Source organism: Oryzias latipes, chromosome 4 (assembly GCF_053564925.1).
Source record: "Oryzias latipes strain Hd-rR chromosome 4, Olatipes_Hd-rR_3.1".
Taxonomy (NCBI): domain Eukaryota; kingdom Metazoa; phylum Chordata; class Actinopteri; order Beloniformes; family Adrianichthyidae; genus Oryzias; species Oryzias latipes.
Genome location: NC_136240.1, coordinates 34,277,365 through 34,289,402, shown reverse-complemented (window position 1 = coordinate 34,289,402; position 12,038 = coordinate 34,277,365). Strand labels below are relative to the sequence as shown.

Below are 12,038 nucleotides of genomic sequence, written 5' to 3'. Positions count from 1 at the left end.
AGCGTGATTTGTCTCGTCGGTCAGCTGCCCTCTGCTGCTTTTGGGGTTCGGCTCCTCACTAAAGCATGGAGAATCAGGAATGGCCATTTGAGTTGAAAGAGTGCAGCTTTTTGTCAGGCAGACGTGAGCGATCGCTTCCTGAAGTCTCCCTTCCTCTTCTTTAAGGCCGTGTCCCACAGCCACAACCTACATTTGGTGCAAATCGTACAGATGAAAATTGGTCATGAGTGAATAAATGTAGAAGAAGTGAGAGAAGTTGTGGTCTGCACGCGGAATTTTCACGAATGAACCACGTTAAAACCACGGAAGAAGTAAGAGTACAACACGCAAAGAACACGTAACTCAATGTGGAAGGTGAACCGTGTGTGATTATTGTGACGTTTATATGCAGTTCATTACTGATTTGTTCATCGATTACAGAATTTCAAAGTGATGTGTGTGTCGTAGACGAGATATAACATTTATACATTGGTGGTTCATGCGTGAAAAGTCCTTTAGACATATATGGTCACGAAAAGCCACAAATTTGCGTATGCGTCTCGCCAAAAATCACGCACAATAGCATAAGATTTACATAACAATTGTGTTTAAACAGCGTAATTCTCATCCGACCCAAAATTTTGAACAGCCAAAACCAAATACACGTAAAGACAAGTCCGACGAAACCCTCGGTGGACATCTGTGCACAACAACGAACGCAAGGAACGCTTCTGAATGACGTTTATCACACATGTATCATGAAAGACGCAGATGTAGTGGCTGTTTGACACGACCTTTATCTGCATCACCAGCTCATGCTCAAAACCTTCACGGATTTATGACAATAGTACTGCAAAAAGGAAATCAGCTTGGATAATTCCAAACCATTTTCCTGGTTTATCGACAAAAGTGTTTGTGTAAACTCATCTGATTTGAAGTTGGGAGCATGTTAACCTTTCAAAGGGCTAAAAGCTTTGCTGTTACGCTTTTAATGCAACACGGGTCTGAATAGATGAGTTGAAATTGAAATACGGCAGATTTTTGCACAAAACAAAAGCATAAATTGGTTGATGTAGCACCAATTTATCTCTTTAAAGCCAATCAAAATGTTTATCTCGTCATTTTGTCAATGTAAGACGGTACAAAGACACTAAGAACGTTTTAACCAAAAACACTAAAACACTGTATCTGGTTTAGGTTTCTGAGTTCAATATCTAACTAATTATGTTTGTTTAAACGTCTTCTCTCATAAATGATTTAGTCTTAGGGATTTTTCTCCCCGCAGGCACATTGGTGGGCCATCCTGCTGGTCATCCTGACGCTGTGTGCTGTGATGGGCGGCACCGTCTGCTTGTGTAGCCAAACCCTCAACACCCGCGACCTGGACTGACCCTTAACCTCTGACCCCTGCCACCGTTTGAAGCATGCCTCGCTGTTCACCAACTAACCAGTTTAGTCAACACGCTCTGCAGTTTAAAAGGACCTGGATGGAGTCCTTCGTCAGTTTGGGGTCTCCAGATGACCTCTGATGACATCCAGCACCTGCTCAGCGTCTCTCATGCCGGCGTGTCACCGGATATCTCTGGTGTGCCACCGAGCGTCTGCGCCTCCTCCCGCCTGGGGAACGTCTCCCATCAGCATTCAGGAGTGCTCCTGTCGTGCATGGACTGTGGAAAATGTGGCTGCCAACTGTGGGAAGGGTCAGACCGGCTTCTCTCAGAGGGATCTGCATTGTGAAGGGCGGCGGCTCGCCGTCAGCAACAGCGACGCAAATAAACCGTTTCTGCTTCGGTGAAACATAAACTAATGCAGGAGGTTTTTCTGGCTCCACTTCTATTGATGTGTGTGACGTTTTTAGATCGTGGGAGGAAACTCTTTGACTTTTACCATTGATTTCAGAGGTTTGTCTCCCATCATGCATCAGCACACCTGTGCAGAAACAAACTGCAATAAAAGTAGCCTAAAAATATCTAAATTAACAATAAACTTAAGAATAAATCACTAAAAAGCAGTAAAATGATCTTTGTATGCAACCAGTTAAAACCTCTGATAAGATATCGAAATCTAGAAACACGAGCGTTCAAAAAGTGAAAAATAATCTAAAAAAAAAGATAGAATTACCTCAAGTTTAATTTTTCACAACCCAATTATAATTTTTTCTTTTGTTAGTTCAAAGCAAATGGTTTGTATTTTTTGGTTTTCGTGAATCTAAATTGTAGTTTATTTGATTCGAGTGACAAAAGACTAAAGCAAAGGATTCATCTTGGCCCACAGCCTGAAGTCCACATCACTCCACACACAAAACATGGAACCAACCGTTTCCGGTTAAAAACAAAACAAAAAAAACATTTTGGAAAGTAAAAGTAATTTACAGAAACCAAAAGGACATTTTAAAACACGAAGCACAATAAGAACCAGGAAAAGATGTGGATCATAATGTTTGTCTATTATTCCAACCGAATGTTATTTGACATGAAGCTGACATGAACATACATTTTCTTATCGGGTCTTTTTTCAAATGTTTCAATTTGCTTTCCAAAATGTTTCTTTTGTTCTCGTTTTTTTATGTTTTGGTTTCTAAAAATGTAAAGCTTTTTTTTTTAAATATTTTTTTCTTTTATTGTAGTTGGGATCAAAGCAATGTTTTGGCTTTGAGTAGATTGAAGTGTTTTGAACTTCAGGGCCACCGTAGAAAATTACAAGCTGGCCCATCTCAGTGAATCCTCGTAAATTTTTAAACTAGCACTTTTCCTTTTTTTCTTTCCAAAATAACAATGAATGGCAGTCAACATTTTCTGAACTTTAAAAGAAAATAAATTAAAAGTGAACCGAGTATTAGAGGTTTCTTTTGAGTCACAGAGTATTTGTCAAGAGTTTGGAGCAAAAGGATTTTGACTAAGTTCAATAATAATTTCCTTATTTTTAGATCCTAGCTCTTAATGAGACAAACAATTATGGATTGTGTTGATTTTGAAAAAGCTTGGAAAGCAAAGAGAAGTTAAAAAACTTCAAAGCTGATCAAACATCCTGAACGTCTAAGAACAAAGTTTTACATTTTGAAAGGATTAAATAGTTTGCAGAGTCAACTTGTCAATAAGATAAGAGGAAGCAAACAGAATCAAGACAAATGGCTGGAACAGGAGGGAAACTTTTGAAGTTTTGGGATTTTTGTTGAGTGACCTGTTGGTTCAATTCTTGTCATTCAGCTGCATGTTCTTCTAATCTACTAGAATATTTAGAATTTTCTTGCAATGTGAATGGTTAGAAACGCTGACTCACTGTAAAGATTAGTGGGTTCACTTTTGTTCTGTTTTAAATTCGACAAACACCTGCTGGACGCTCGCACAAGTGTCCTAATTTGATTTCTCTCTGGGTCACCTTGACACCGTCGAGCAAACGCACTGGCGTCACAACTGTTAGGACAAGGAGACACGGCATGTTCTGTTTTGGTTTAGTGTGGAGCTTGCTGATACCAGAAACGGATCAGGCCGCTGTTCTTCAGATCCAGCACACATTCAGCTGGGATGATAAGTGAACAGATGAACTGTGGTGACCTCTCCAAGACGGAAAAATGTCCATTTTTGACACAAAAGTTCAAGCAGACGTCTCAGATGTCAGAGGTTTATTACAGAAATGACCACACAGACTTATTTACAAGTATGTACAAATGCAGAAATAAACTTTTACAATGTTTAAAATTAAAATGTTTAGCCACGCCCTCTTATTATCGGTAGTTTTATTTACATAAACAGTACAGGCACCACCATTATCAGTTTCTTTCTCTGCTTTCAGTGCAACAAAGTTAAACATTCCCTTTTTGAAAAGTCACAATAACAATAGTGATGTCTGAAGAGGTGAGGTTTGCACGCCACCCAAAGAGCTGGAAATGTATTCATTGACCAAAAATGACTGACATGAACACTCCACCTCACTCACACAGTAAATAGTTTTAGGTCCCACAGAGGGGAAAGCCAGAGTGAAGGCAGAGCAGCTTTTAAGGCACGAGGATGGAGGTGCAAACACAATGGGGGCTTCAGTGGCGACTGTGCAGGTAAATTGATGGTACCTTTGGTCTTAAAGCATCACAACATCCTCTCTGGATTTTGAGGGGAACTAGCAGAACAGCTACTCCTGATGCTTCTAAAAGAACACTTTCCGTTTGTTTTGTACCTCCTGGACACAACTCATCAGAAGAAGCATCTGAGCTTTCCCAGATAAACTACAGCTCCTCATGTCTGAGTCAATACATGAAATCTGCACTTCAGGAGCAGGAAGGAAGCATCGTATTAGGATTGTTCTGTTTCAAACATCTTTAAAAAATAATACACACATTTGTGGCCCGACTTTATTTCATCTATGTTTAGACATAAATCGGATGTTTGGTGTCAGTATAGCACCAGCAATGGGACATTAAAAACGCTTTAAATATTGTACAGTATTCACAAATTTTTTTAAATAAAATAGATATTTCTGTAGACATGTACAAGGAGGCAAAGGTTTAATATGTCATAGAAGTTTTACAAGTGCTTCAGTTGTGCATAAATCATCTGCTAAGTGCTGAAGTGGTTAGAAAATTGGTGTTTCTTCACGGTGAGCGGATCTCCACGGTTCCTCTGCAGAAACAAACAAGCGTTGTTATTTCTAACAGTGTTGGGATGGTGGCAAAACTGAAACAGAAGCTGGCGCACCTCTCCGTTTTTTTCCGGTTCATCCTCCAGGCGTCTTTACATTTGACAAAGGTGACCTCCTGAGAAAAACCCTGAGGCTCTTTTACACAGAACACCATCCTGCAGGAGACGGAGAGGCAAGGAATCTCTTCAGTTCGTTTAATCAACAAGATCAAACTGGGCTTTAAGTGGAAAAAACTGAATTAATGTGAATGTAAATCTAAAATAGATCTCCTAAACATTGGACCAGATGGAGGATTGACTGCTTTTCCATAAAGGTTTGACGAGCTGAACCTGCTGCTCCAGATTCACCAGATGCAAACAGAAAACTGCTCAGCAGAAATGTCTGTTAGTGAAACGGTCGGTTGTTTGCATCATCACCACCTTCTCACAACAGAGCATGAAACTTGATTGACCGCATTTTCCACAAAAAAAAGCAAAGTCAAAAAACTTTTTTTTTTAAACTAAAGAGTGCCTTATAATCCAAAACGCCTCACACATGGATTTATTGTGGCTGAATGTTGAAGCGATTTGAGAGACGCCGCTCCGTCAAAACGTCTTTTTTATGAGCTGCGAGCAAGGATGGGTTGTTTTTGTGACAACGCCAACGTGTAGCGGTGTCACAATACCAGCTACAAATATGAACGAACCTTGTGAAGACGTCCAGAAAACGTTTGACTGCTGTCATTGCCAACAAAGAGGATGTGAAAACGTTTTGAGTTGAACTTTTGTTATTGACTAAATACTTATTTTCCACCATAATTTACAAAGAAATTCTTTAAAAATCAGACAAAGTGATTTTCTGGATGTTTTTTTTTTCTCTCATCGCGTCTGTCATAGTTGAGGTTTACCTATGATGAAAAGGACAGGCCTCTCTCATCTTTTCAAATGGGAAAACTTGCACAGTTGGTGGCTGACTGAATACTTTTTGCCCCCACTGTATGACACCCGTTTGAGCAAAAGCCATTCGTTCACCTGGAAAAAATGGTAAACGTAAGGAGAAAACCTAAGTTTACCTTTTTAGGCTTTTAGATCTGGACAAGTGTCTCATGGAAGAAAGAAAAAGATTTTTGTAATCAATCATACAGAGTAAACAACTTTAAAGTTCCAAAAGCAGCAATTCATCAAATGACCACTGGGGGCTGGCGTCAGAAAGTAGCAACTCCAACACTGTAAAGTCCAACTTTACGCCTAAAGAGAGCATGTCTCTTAACATATTTTTCAATGTCTATTGCTTTATTTTTTAATTACAACAATTAGCGCTTTGACCCATTAACACATGTCACCGGTGACATTTAAGTCACAAACATAAATCAGCTGATTCTGATGTGGAGAAGAGTAGCTTTCTGATGCAGAAATGTTTTTAAAGTGTCATTAAAATCAGTTTCTCTCGAGGCTTCAATGAAGAAATCATGACAGCTTGGGTATCTGCTTCAGCAAAGTGCTTCAACCAGCAAACACCTCATTCATTCACATCTAGCCTACCTTTTCTGCGTCTCGCCGGCTCGGATTCGAATTTTGTGGACCTCCATGCCACCGTTTGAGTCCCCGGACCACCACGAAGAAACCATCTTCAGTAGGCTGGAAGCAGTCCAGGTGCTTGGCTCCTCCCACTTAAACTTCAGCATCAGCAGGTCGCCGATGTCTTTTTCTGTCACCAGCAGAAAGGAGTGAGTCTTGTTTGTCAGCAGTCTCTCCTCTCTGCAGGAGATGAAGACGAAGTGCACGTGTGACGCCGACACGACCTCACAAAGTAAAGGCTTTCTAATCACGTGTGCGCTCCGTTAAAGCCACGCCATGCTCGTCAGTGCTGTAAAAAGATCAGAAGACAGACAGTCTTCACTCACAGCCTCAGCTCCAGGTCCTCAGCATCTCCTTTGGTTCCATACAGCGACACGGACAGAGAAGGCTGCACATCGGAAGTATTCACCTTACTGGAGAAGTGGATCTTCAGCTGGTAATGATAAACTAGAGACAAAAAACGCATCATCCGTTAGTTTACTTTAGATTATGACGAGATTTTGGAAAAAACAGGGAAGAAAATCTTCCAGATATTCTCGGAAAAATGCCGTTAAGAACATCGGTGGTCTGACCTCTGAAAGGCATGGAGCTCCGTGTCTTGGTGTACATCTGCACGCTTCGCGCCCTGCGGACCTTGCTGACCCCGTAGCCCACCGTGTTGCACCGGTTCTTGCGGCAGTTGAGACACATGCCGCGGTCGAAGGTGTCGCTGCTGCCGCACCTGTAGGCCGTGACGGCGTCCTGCTCGTTCAGAAGGGAGTCGATGAACAGATGGATGGAGCGCTCGTGTTCACACTTCACCGCATCGGTGACGGCTGAGCGGGAAGCAGAAGAACACACAAAGGTCACAACAAGAACTGCAGGAATAAAACACACAAAATGTTTTCACAGTTCTGAAAAACTAATTATTTACAAACCAAGAAAGTGGGATTGCAAGAAAAATATCTCCTCAAAGGTTAGTTCAAGAGGAGGTGTTAAAATCAGAGATGCTAAAGGTTCTTTGACATCAAAGTAATTGCAGTACCAAGAATCCCAAAGTTAGCTATTTTCTCCAGAGCCCCCCTGAGGTTGCAGCCCGGCTGGAAGTGGCCGCCATTTGGGTAAATGTCCACATGGCCGACAGGCTGCTGGATCCCGATGCTGAACCCCAGAGAACCTCGTGTGAAAGTGTGGAGGACATCCACAAAGTGAGCGTCGTCCGGAGACAGCCGCCTGTGAGCGTGTTCGCCCTCAAAGTCGGGTCCGGCTGGATCGAGCCCTTCAGGTGGAGGAAAGCAGCAACAGCAAAAAGGAAAATCAATAATAGTAACAAAAAGATTTGTCTTTAAAATGAAAACCACTCCTCACCGGTTATTCTCCCAACTTTATTGGCAGCATGGCTGCCGGCAAATCCGGCCACGTGAGCGCCGAGGCTGTAGCCGATCAGGTGGATGTTGTCTAAAGGAATGTTGGTGGTTTCCTGTTACATTCAATACAAAAATACAGGAGAAAAGATCGAAGAGGAAATAACTGAAACTATTGTGAATCTGAACTAAAAACAACAGAAAACCGTGAACATGCATCAGTCATTTCAGAAGACTTTCCTTTTTTATTAGATCTTAAAACGTATCAACGCAGACACCATTATTCCAGACATCATGCACATCTGGTTTGTTTTGGGTTTTTTTATTATCCACTTATGTAATTTAACATTTATTCTACATTTTCTTTATTCAGCCGTAAAATGTTTTTTTGTGATATGGGTTGTTTTTGTTTGGAAACTTCTTCTAATTTCACAACAGAACAGAAGTTCTCCAAATTGAACTCAAGTTTTACACGTCTAAATCTGGCATTACTTGTTTTTTCATTCACATTTTTGTATATTCTACAGTCTGACCTTTAAGTGACCTCCAGGAGTTAATGTTCTTCCAGTTTTTTAGACCAATACTAGATTCTGGAAATGTTCCTACATCCCTGCTCTGACTGAAGAGCATCAACAAGCCTGCCACCGATTACTGGATCATTCATAATCAACTCAAAGGGGTTGCTGCTCTGTCAACAGGGGAATTTTCCTTCAAACTTTTTGTAAAGATGTGTGTTTTTGCTCAGACTGACCTCGATCCAGTCGATGAATCGAGCGATCTCCTGTCCCACCGCTTTGGTGTTCTGTGCCGCCACGGCGTAGTGGTTCTGAGCCAAGCTGAGCCAGTCCACCACGATGACGTTGGCGCTCTGCTCTTTCTCAAACAGAGCGGAGACCAGCTTCGGCATCCAGCTTCCATACATTCCACTCAGCTGTTGGAAAAGGAGCCAAAACATTACAAAAGCTAAGGAACGGGATTTTTCTAAGGACATTTTATCAAAAAAGGTTGTCTCAGAAGAAAGAAAAGTTATTTTTGTGTGGCAAAACTATTATTTGGATCTGCTTACTGTCCATCCGTGGATCAAAAGGAAGGTCTTGGAAGTTCTGTTGAAGGTGCAGGCCGTCAGGGACTCCGGTTGGCCAGGAATGATGAAGCAGAGGTCATCGTCGGGGTGGGAGGGTTTACGGAGGGAGAATCTGGCAATTGTCGAGTTTTTGTCATCCTCAGGTTCAAACAAGTCTTTCAGAGGGTCAAGAAAGTTACCTGGTGAGGGAAACACCTGCATGTTATCTCCATTGTCTTCATGGAGTGTTCTAGATGACAGCTCCTGGTTTAGTGCGACACAGAAGTGTTTTCCCGTCTGCTTTACACACTCATGAACTCTAAGGATATCCATTCTAAGATGTTCTCCAATGAGCTCCAACAGCTTCTGGAAGTTTCTCCACATCTTTCAGGGTTTACAGGAATGTTTGACCATTCTTCCAGAAGCTCTGACACCGACGTTGAGTTAGGGTCGGAACTCTCTTCCACATCATCCAGTTCTTCTTAGTCTTTGTGGTCCTTCTTTGGGCTCTCTTGGTCAGCCATGTTGGAACAGGAAGGGTCCCATCCTGAAACTGTTCCTACAGAGTTGGAAGCATGGAATAGTCCAAAATCTCTTTGTCAGCGGAAGCATCCAGAGCTCCTCTCACTGGAACTAAGAGGCAAAGTGCAGCCCAAGAAAAAAACAGTCCTACACCATAATCCTCCCTCAACCAAACCTCAAAAATGGTGCGGTGCAATCAGAGAACCACTTCTTCCTGGAAACCATCTTAACCAGATTCATCTCCTCCTGATGAATATTTTTGACAAAATACCTGATTAGTTTGGTGATCAGAAGTAGTCTTAATCCTGTCATTTCACCAGTACCGGTCAGTGAGCCTGACAGTCAGCTGACACAAACTCCCTATAGTTTTGAGGGAGGGGCTGCGTGCTGGGGGTCTGGGCTCCAGCTTCAACAAGCTTCACAGGCTTATCTGAGTTTATGACATGTAATAAATGCACATATTTACACTAGAAGAGTTCAGCTCCCGCAGATTTACCAACGTCACAGCTTATACAACACATCGCCTCACTTTTCTAACCCTTTTGCTCACTTTTATTCCTGCAGGAAAATCTGGATGCGCAGCCGCGCAAAAGTGACTGAATGAACTAGTGAAAACTCACCAAACGTGGAATCTGCGAGCTCCTCTCCTTCCAAGGACATCACATGCTGCACAGCTGCGTTTGACACCACGACGAACAAGAAGCCAAGCTGCCACGCTCTCATTTCTTTCCCAGCCTTTTCCTTTTGAAGAACGAGTCTTTGCAGAAACCTGTGTGTGTGTGTGTGTGTCACCCTCAGCAGCAGCGCGTAAATCCGGAGCGTACTTGCGTGGTTGCGCACGGCGCTGTCATCTGAGCCACCTTCAACTGACTCCTTCTTAAATAGCGCCTCCGACCAACCATTGGGCGGGGAGAGGAGGAAGGCTGAGCGCAAACTTGTGAACCTTTGGGTTGTTTCATGGGCAGTTAACGAGGCTGCGGCTGGCGCGAGGGCCCCTCGTTAAATCTGATGACCGCGCGCACAATTACAAAGCAATGTTTCAGTCACCGCAGGCCCAGCAGGAGGAATTCATCAGAGCTGCAGGCTATTTATATCTGTTTTTACCAAAGATACTAGTTATTTAAAACTTTTTCTATGTAAAAACTATGTAAATGAGGGCCAAAAATTAAGTTTTATTTTAATCTGTTGTTGCACATTTGCTACAAAACCAGGCAAATATGACAATAAATATACAATATATTTTGCTCTTGTGCATTCTCCTATGACATTTTTGTCTTTGCATTTCTATATATTAGATTCTTTGTCGGTGTTTTATCTAAGAGCCCATTGTTCCATCGTTTCTTTTATGTCCTAAACCAAAGACAATTTTCTGCTTCACTGATCATCTACAAATAAATGACTTTACAGCTCTGCTGCTGTCAGATGAGTCTTTACAGGTCAGCTCAGCTGATCACAGAGAAAACAGGAAGGAAATAAAGTGGAAAAGCTGCCAACATGATGTGTTGAAATCGGCCATCATGCAGTTTTTTTTATATTTCTTATTGTTTTTACCCGTTATTTAAATGTCCCATTGAGATTAAGAATCTCTTTTTCAAGGGAGTCCTGGTTAGGGGGAAACAATAAATTACATTAACAAAAGTGTGAACATTTAAAACGTAAAATAAAAATAATGAGAGCTTATGTAAAACAGTTAAAAGTTCATGTCAAGTTCATCTGGTAAGAGTTGAGGAGACATTATGGAGCAAGCCCATCTGGAGCCGTCCTAAAGGCGCAAGGCCACACAACTGCAATGAAACCTTTGAGCCAAATAACAGATCCCAGAGTCCAATTATTTAATCAACAAAGTCTGATGAATGCCTTACTTTTATTATATTATCTCACAAACCATTTAAAAGCAAATGTTTACAGCCCAGATTCTTTTACCAAATGAATTCTTTCAATATATTCATTAATGTACATTGAAATGTACTTGCATAATAAGTTTTGATCTTTTCATTTTCAGTCAAATTTGGGTGGAAGGGTCTCATTTTTTTGGCTGCTTTTGCACGTCTGTCCTCCCCCTGAATTCTGCACTTCTTTAAGAAATGTCCAGACGGTCTGCAGAGGCTCGGTTTGAAAACAAGCACACGCAAAAACAAGTGAAGCTGTTGCAGAAAAATATTAGTATAATAGAAAGTTTTTTTCAATTGGTCTTGGGAAAAAAAGTTATTTTTTTAAGTTTGTGTAATTCAACTGACTCAAAGCCATTTGCTCAGATTGGAAAGAGCATCAGTGGTTCTGCTGGAGAAGAATGAGGTGGTTTGACAAATGCAAACAGGTTTGAAGCACAAGCAAAATGTTAATCTTGTGTTTTATATTTGGAGATCCGTCTCTTTGAATCTTTCACAGTAAAGTCTGCAGCAGTTTTGGTTTAATGTGAAAAAAGTTTTCACACCAAAGCAAAAGTTTGGATGTAGGATTGTTGATAATCTCAATAGGAAGCCAAAGGCAGACATGAAACAAGCTAAACTATTGAAATGTATAAACTTAACAAAAACATTTATAGTTTTATGACCCAAGCAGTGAGGAAATAGACCAGGACCAAAGTACCTCAATAACACTAAAGGAACACAAATAAAACTGAAAAATAAAAAGGCAACAACAGAGATCTTCGCAGATGAAGAGACTCATTTGTTTGGCTCAGATCAATAAAATTATTTGTATTGGTTGTTAAAATGTTTTATATGAATTAAATCTTTGTTGTTTTGGTTAATTTGTTTTAATTCCTTGTCAGATAACTGAGCAAAGGTTTACTCTACTCTCAGAATCGTTCACTTTTAAAATAAAGAACTTGTTTTTATCTTTAGTGGACATCAGTGTCTAGTTGCTGTTCAGAGGCAAACTTCTTAAAGTATAGAATTGTATTACCATGCATAAAAATAAAACAAAATGGATTCACACCAA

The 12,038-nt window shown here is 41.0% G+C and overlaps 2 protein-coding genes across 3 annotated transcripts in view; one reads left to right on the top strand and one right to left on the bottom strand.

Annotated features, from left to right (window-relative positions):
• Positions 1-2,812, top strand: part of si:ch1073-396h14.1 (disintegrin and metalloproteinase domain-containing protein 10) — a 36,215-nt gene extending 33,403 nt beyond the window's left edge. For both annotated transcript variants that reach the window (XM_004068433.5, XM_011474534.4), the window contains one exon: positions 1,265-2,812. In XM_004068433.5, the coding sequence (XP_004068481.1) occupies positions 1,265-1,369 (105 nt within the window). In that variant the 3' untranslated portion in view covers positions 1,370-2,812. The remainder of the gene's footprint in view (positions 1-1,264) is intronic.
• Positions 2,813-3,586: 774 nt separating this feature from the next.
• On the bottom strand, positions 3,587-9,990 carry lpl2a (lipoprotein lipase 2 a). Its single transcript, XM_004068357.5, has 10 exons — positions 9,716-9,990; positions 8,577-8,773; positions 8,262-8,441; positions 7,515-7,626; positions 7,192-7,425; positions 6,740-6,982; positions 6,494-6,614; positions 6,132-6,347; positions 4,668-4,766; positions 3,587-4,592 (listed from the first exon to the last, which is right to left on the bottom strand). Exons 1-10 carry the CDS (start codon positions 9,816-9,818, stop codon positions 4,565-4,567), a joined length of 1,533 nt encoding a protein of 510 aa, XP_004068405.1. The 5' UTR covers positions 9,819-9,990; the 3' UTR covers positions 3,587-4,564.
• Positions 9,991-12,038: the final 2,048 nt, after the last annotated feature.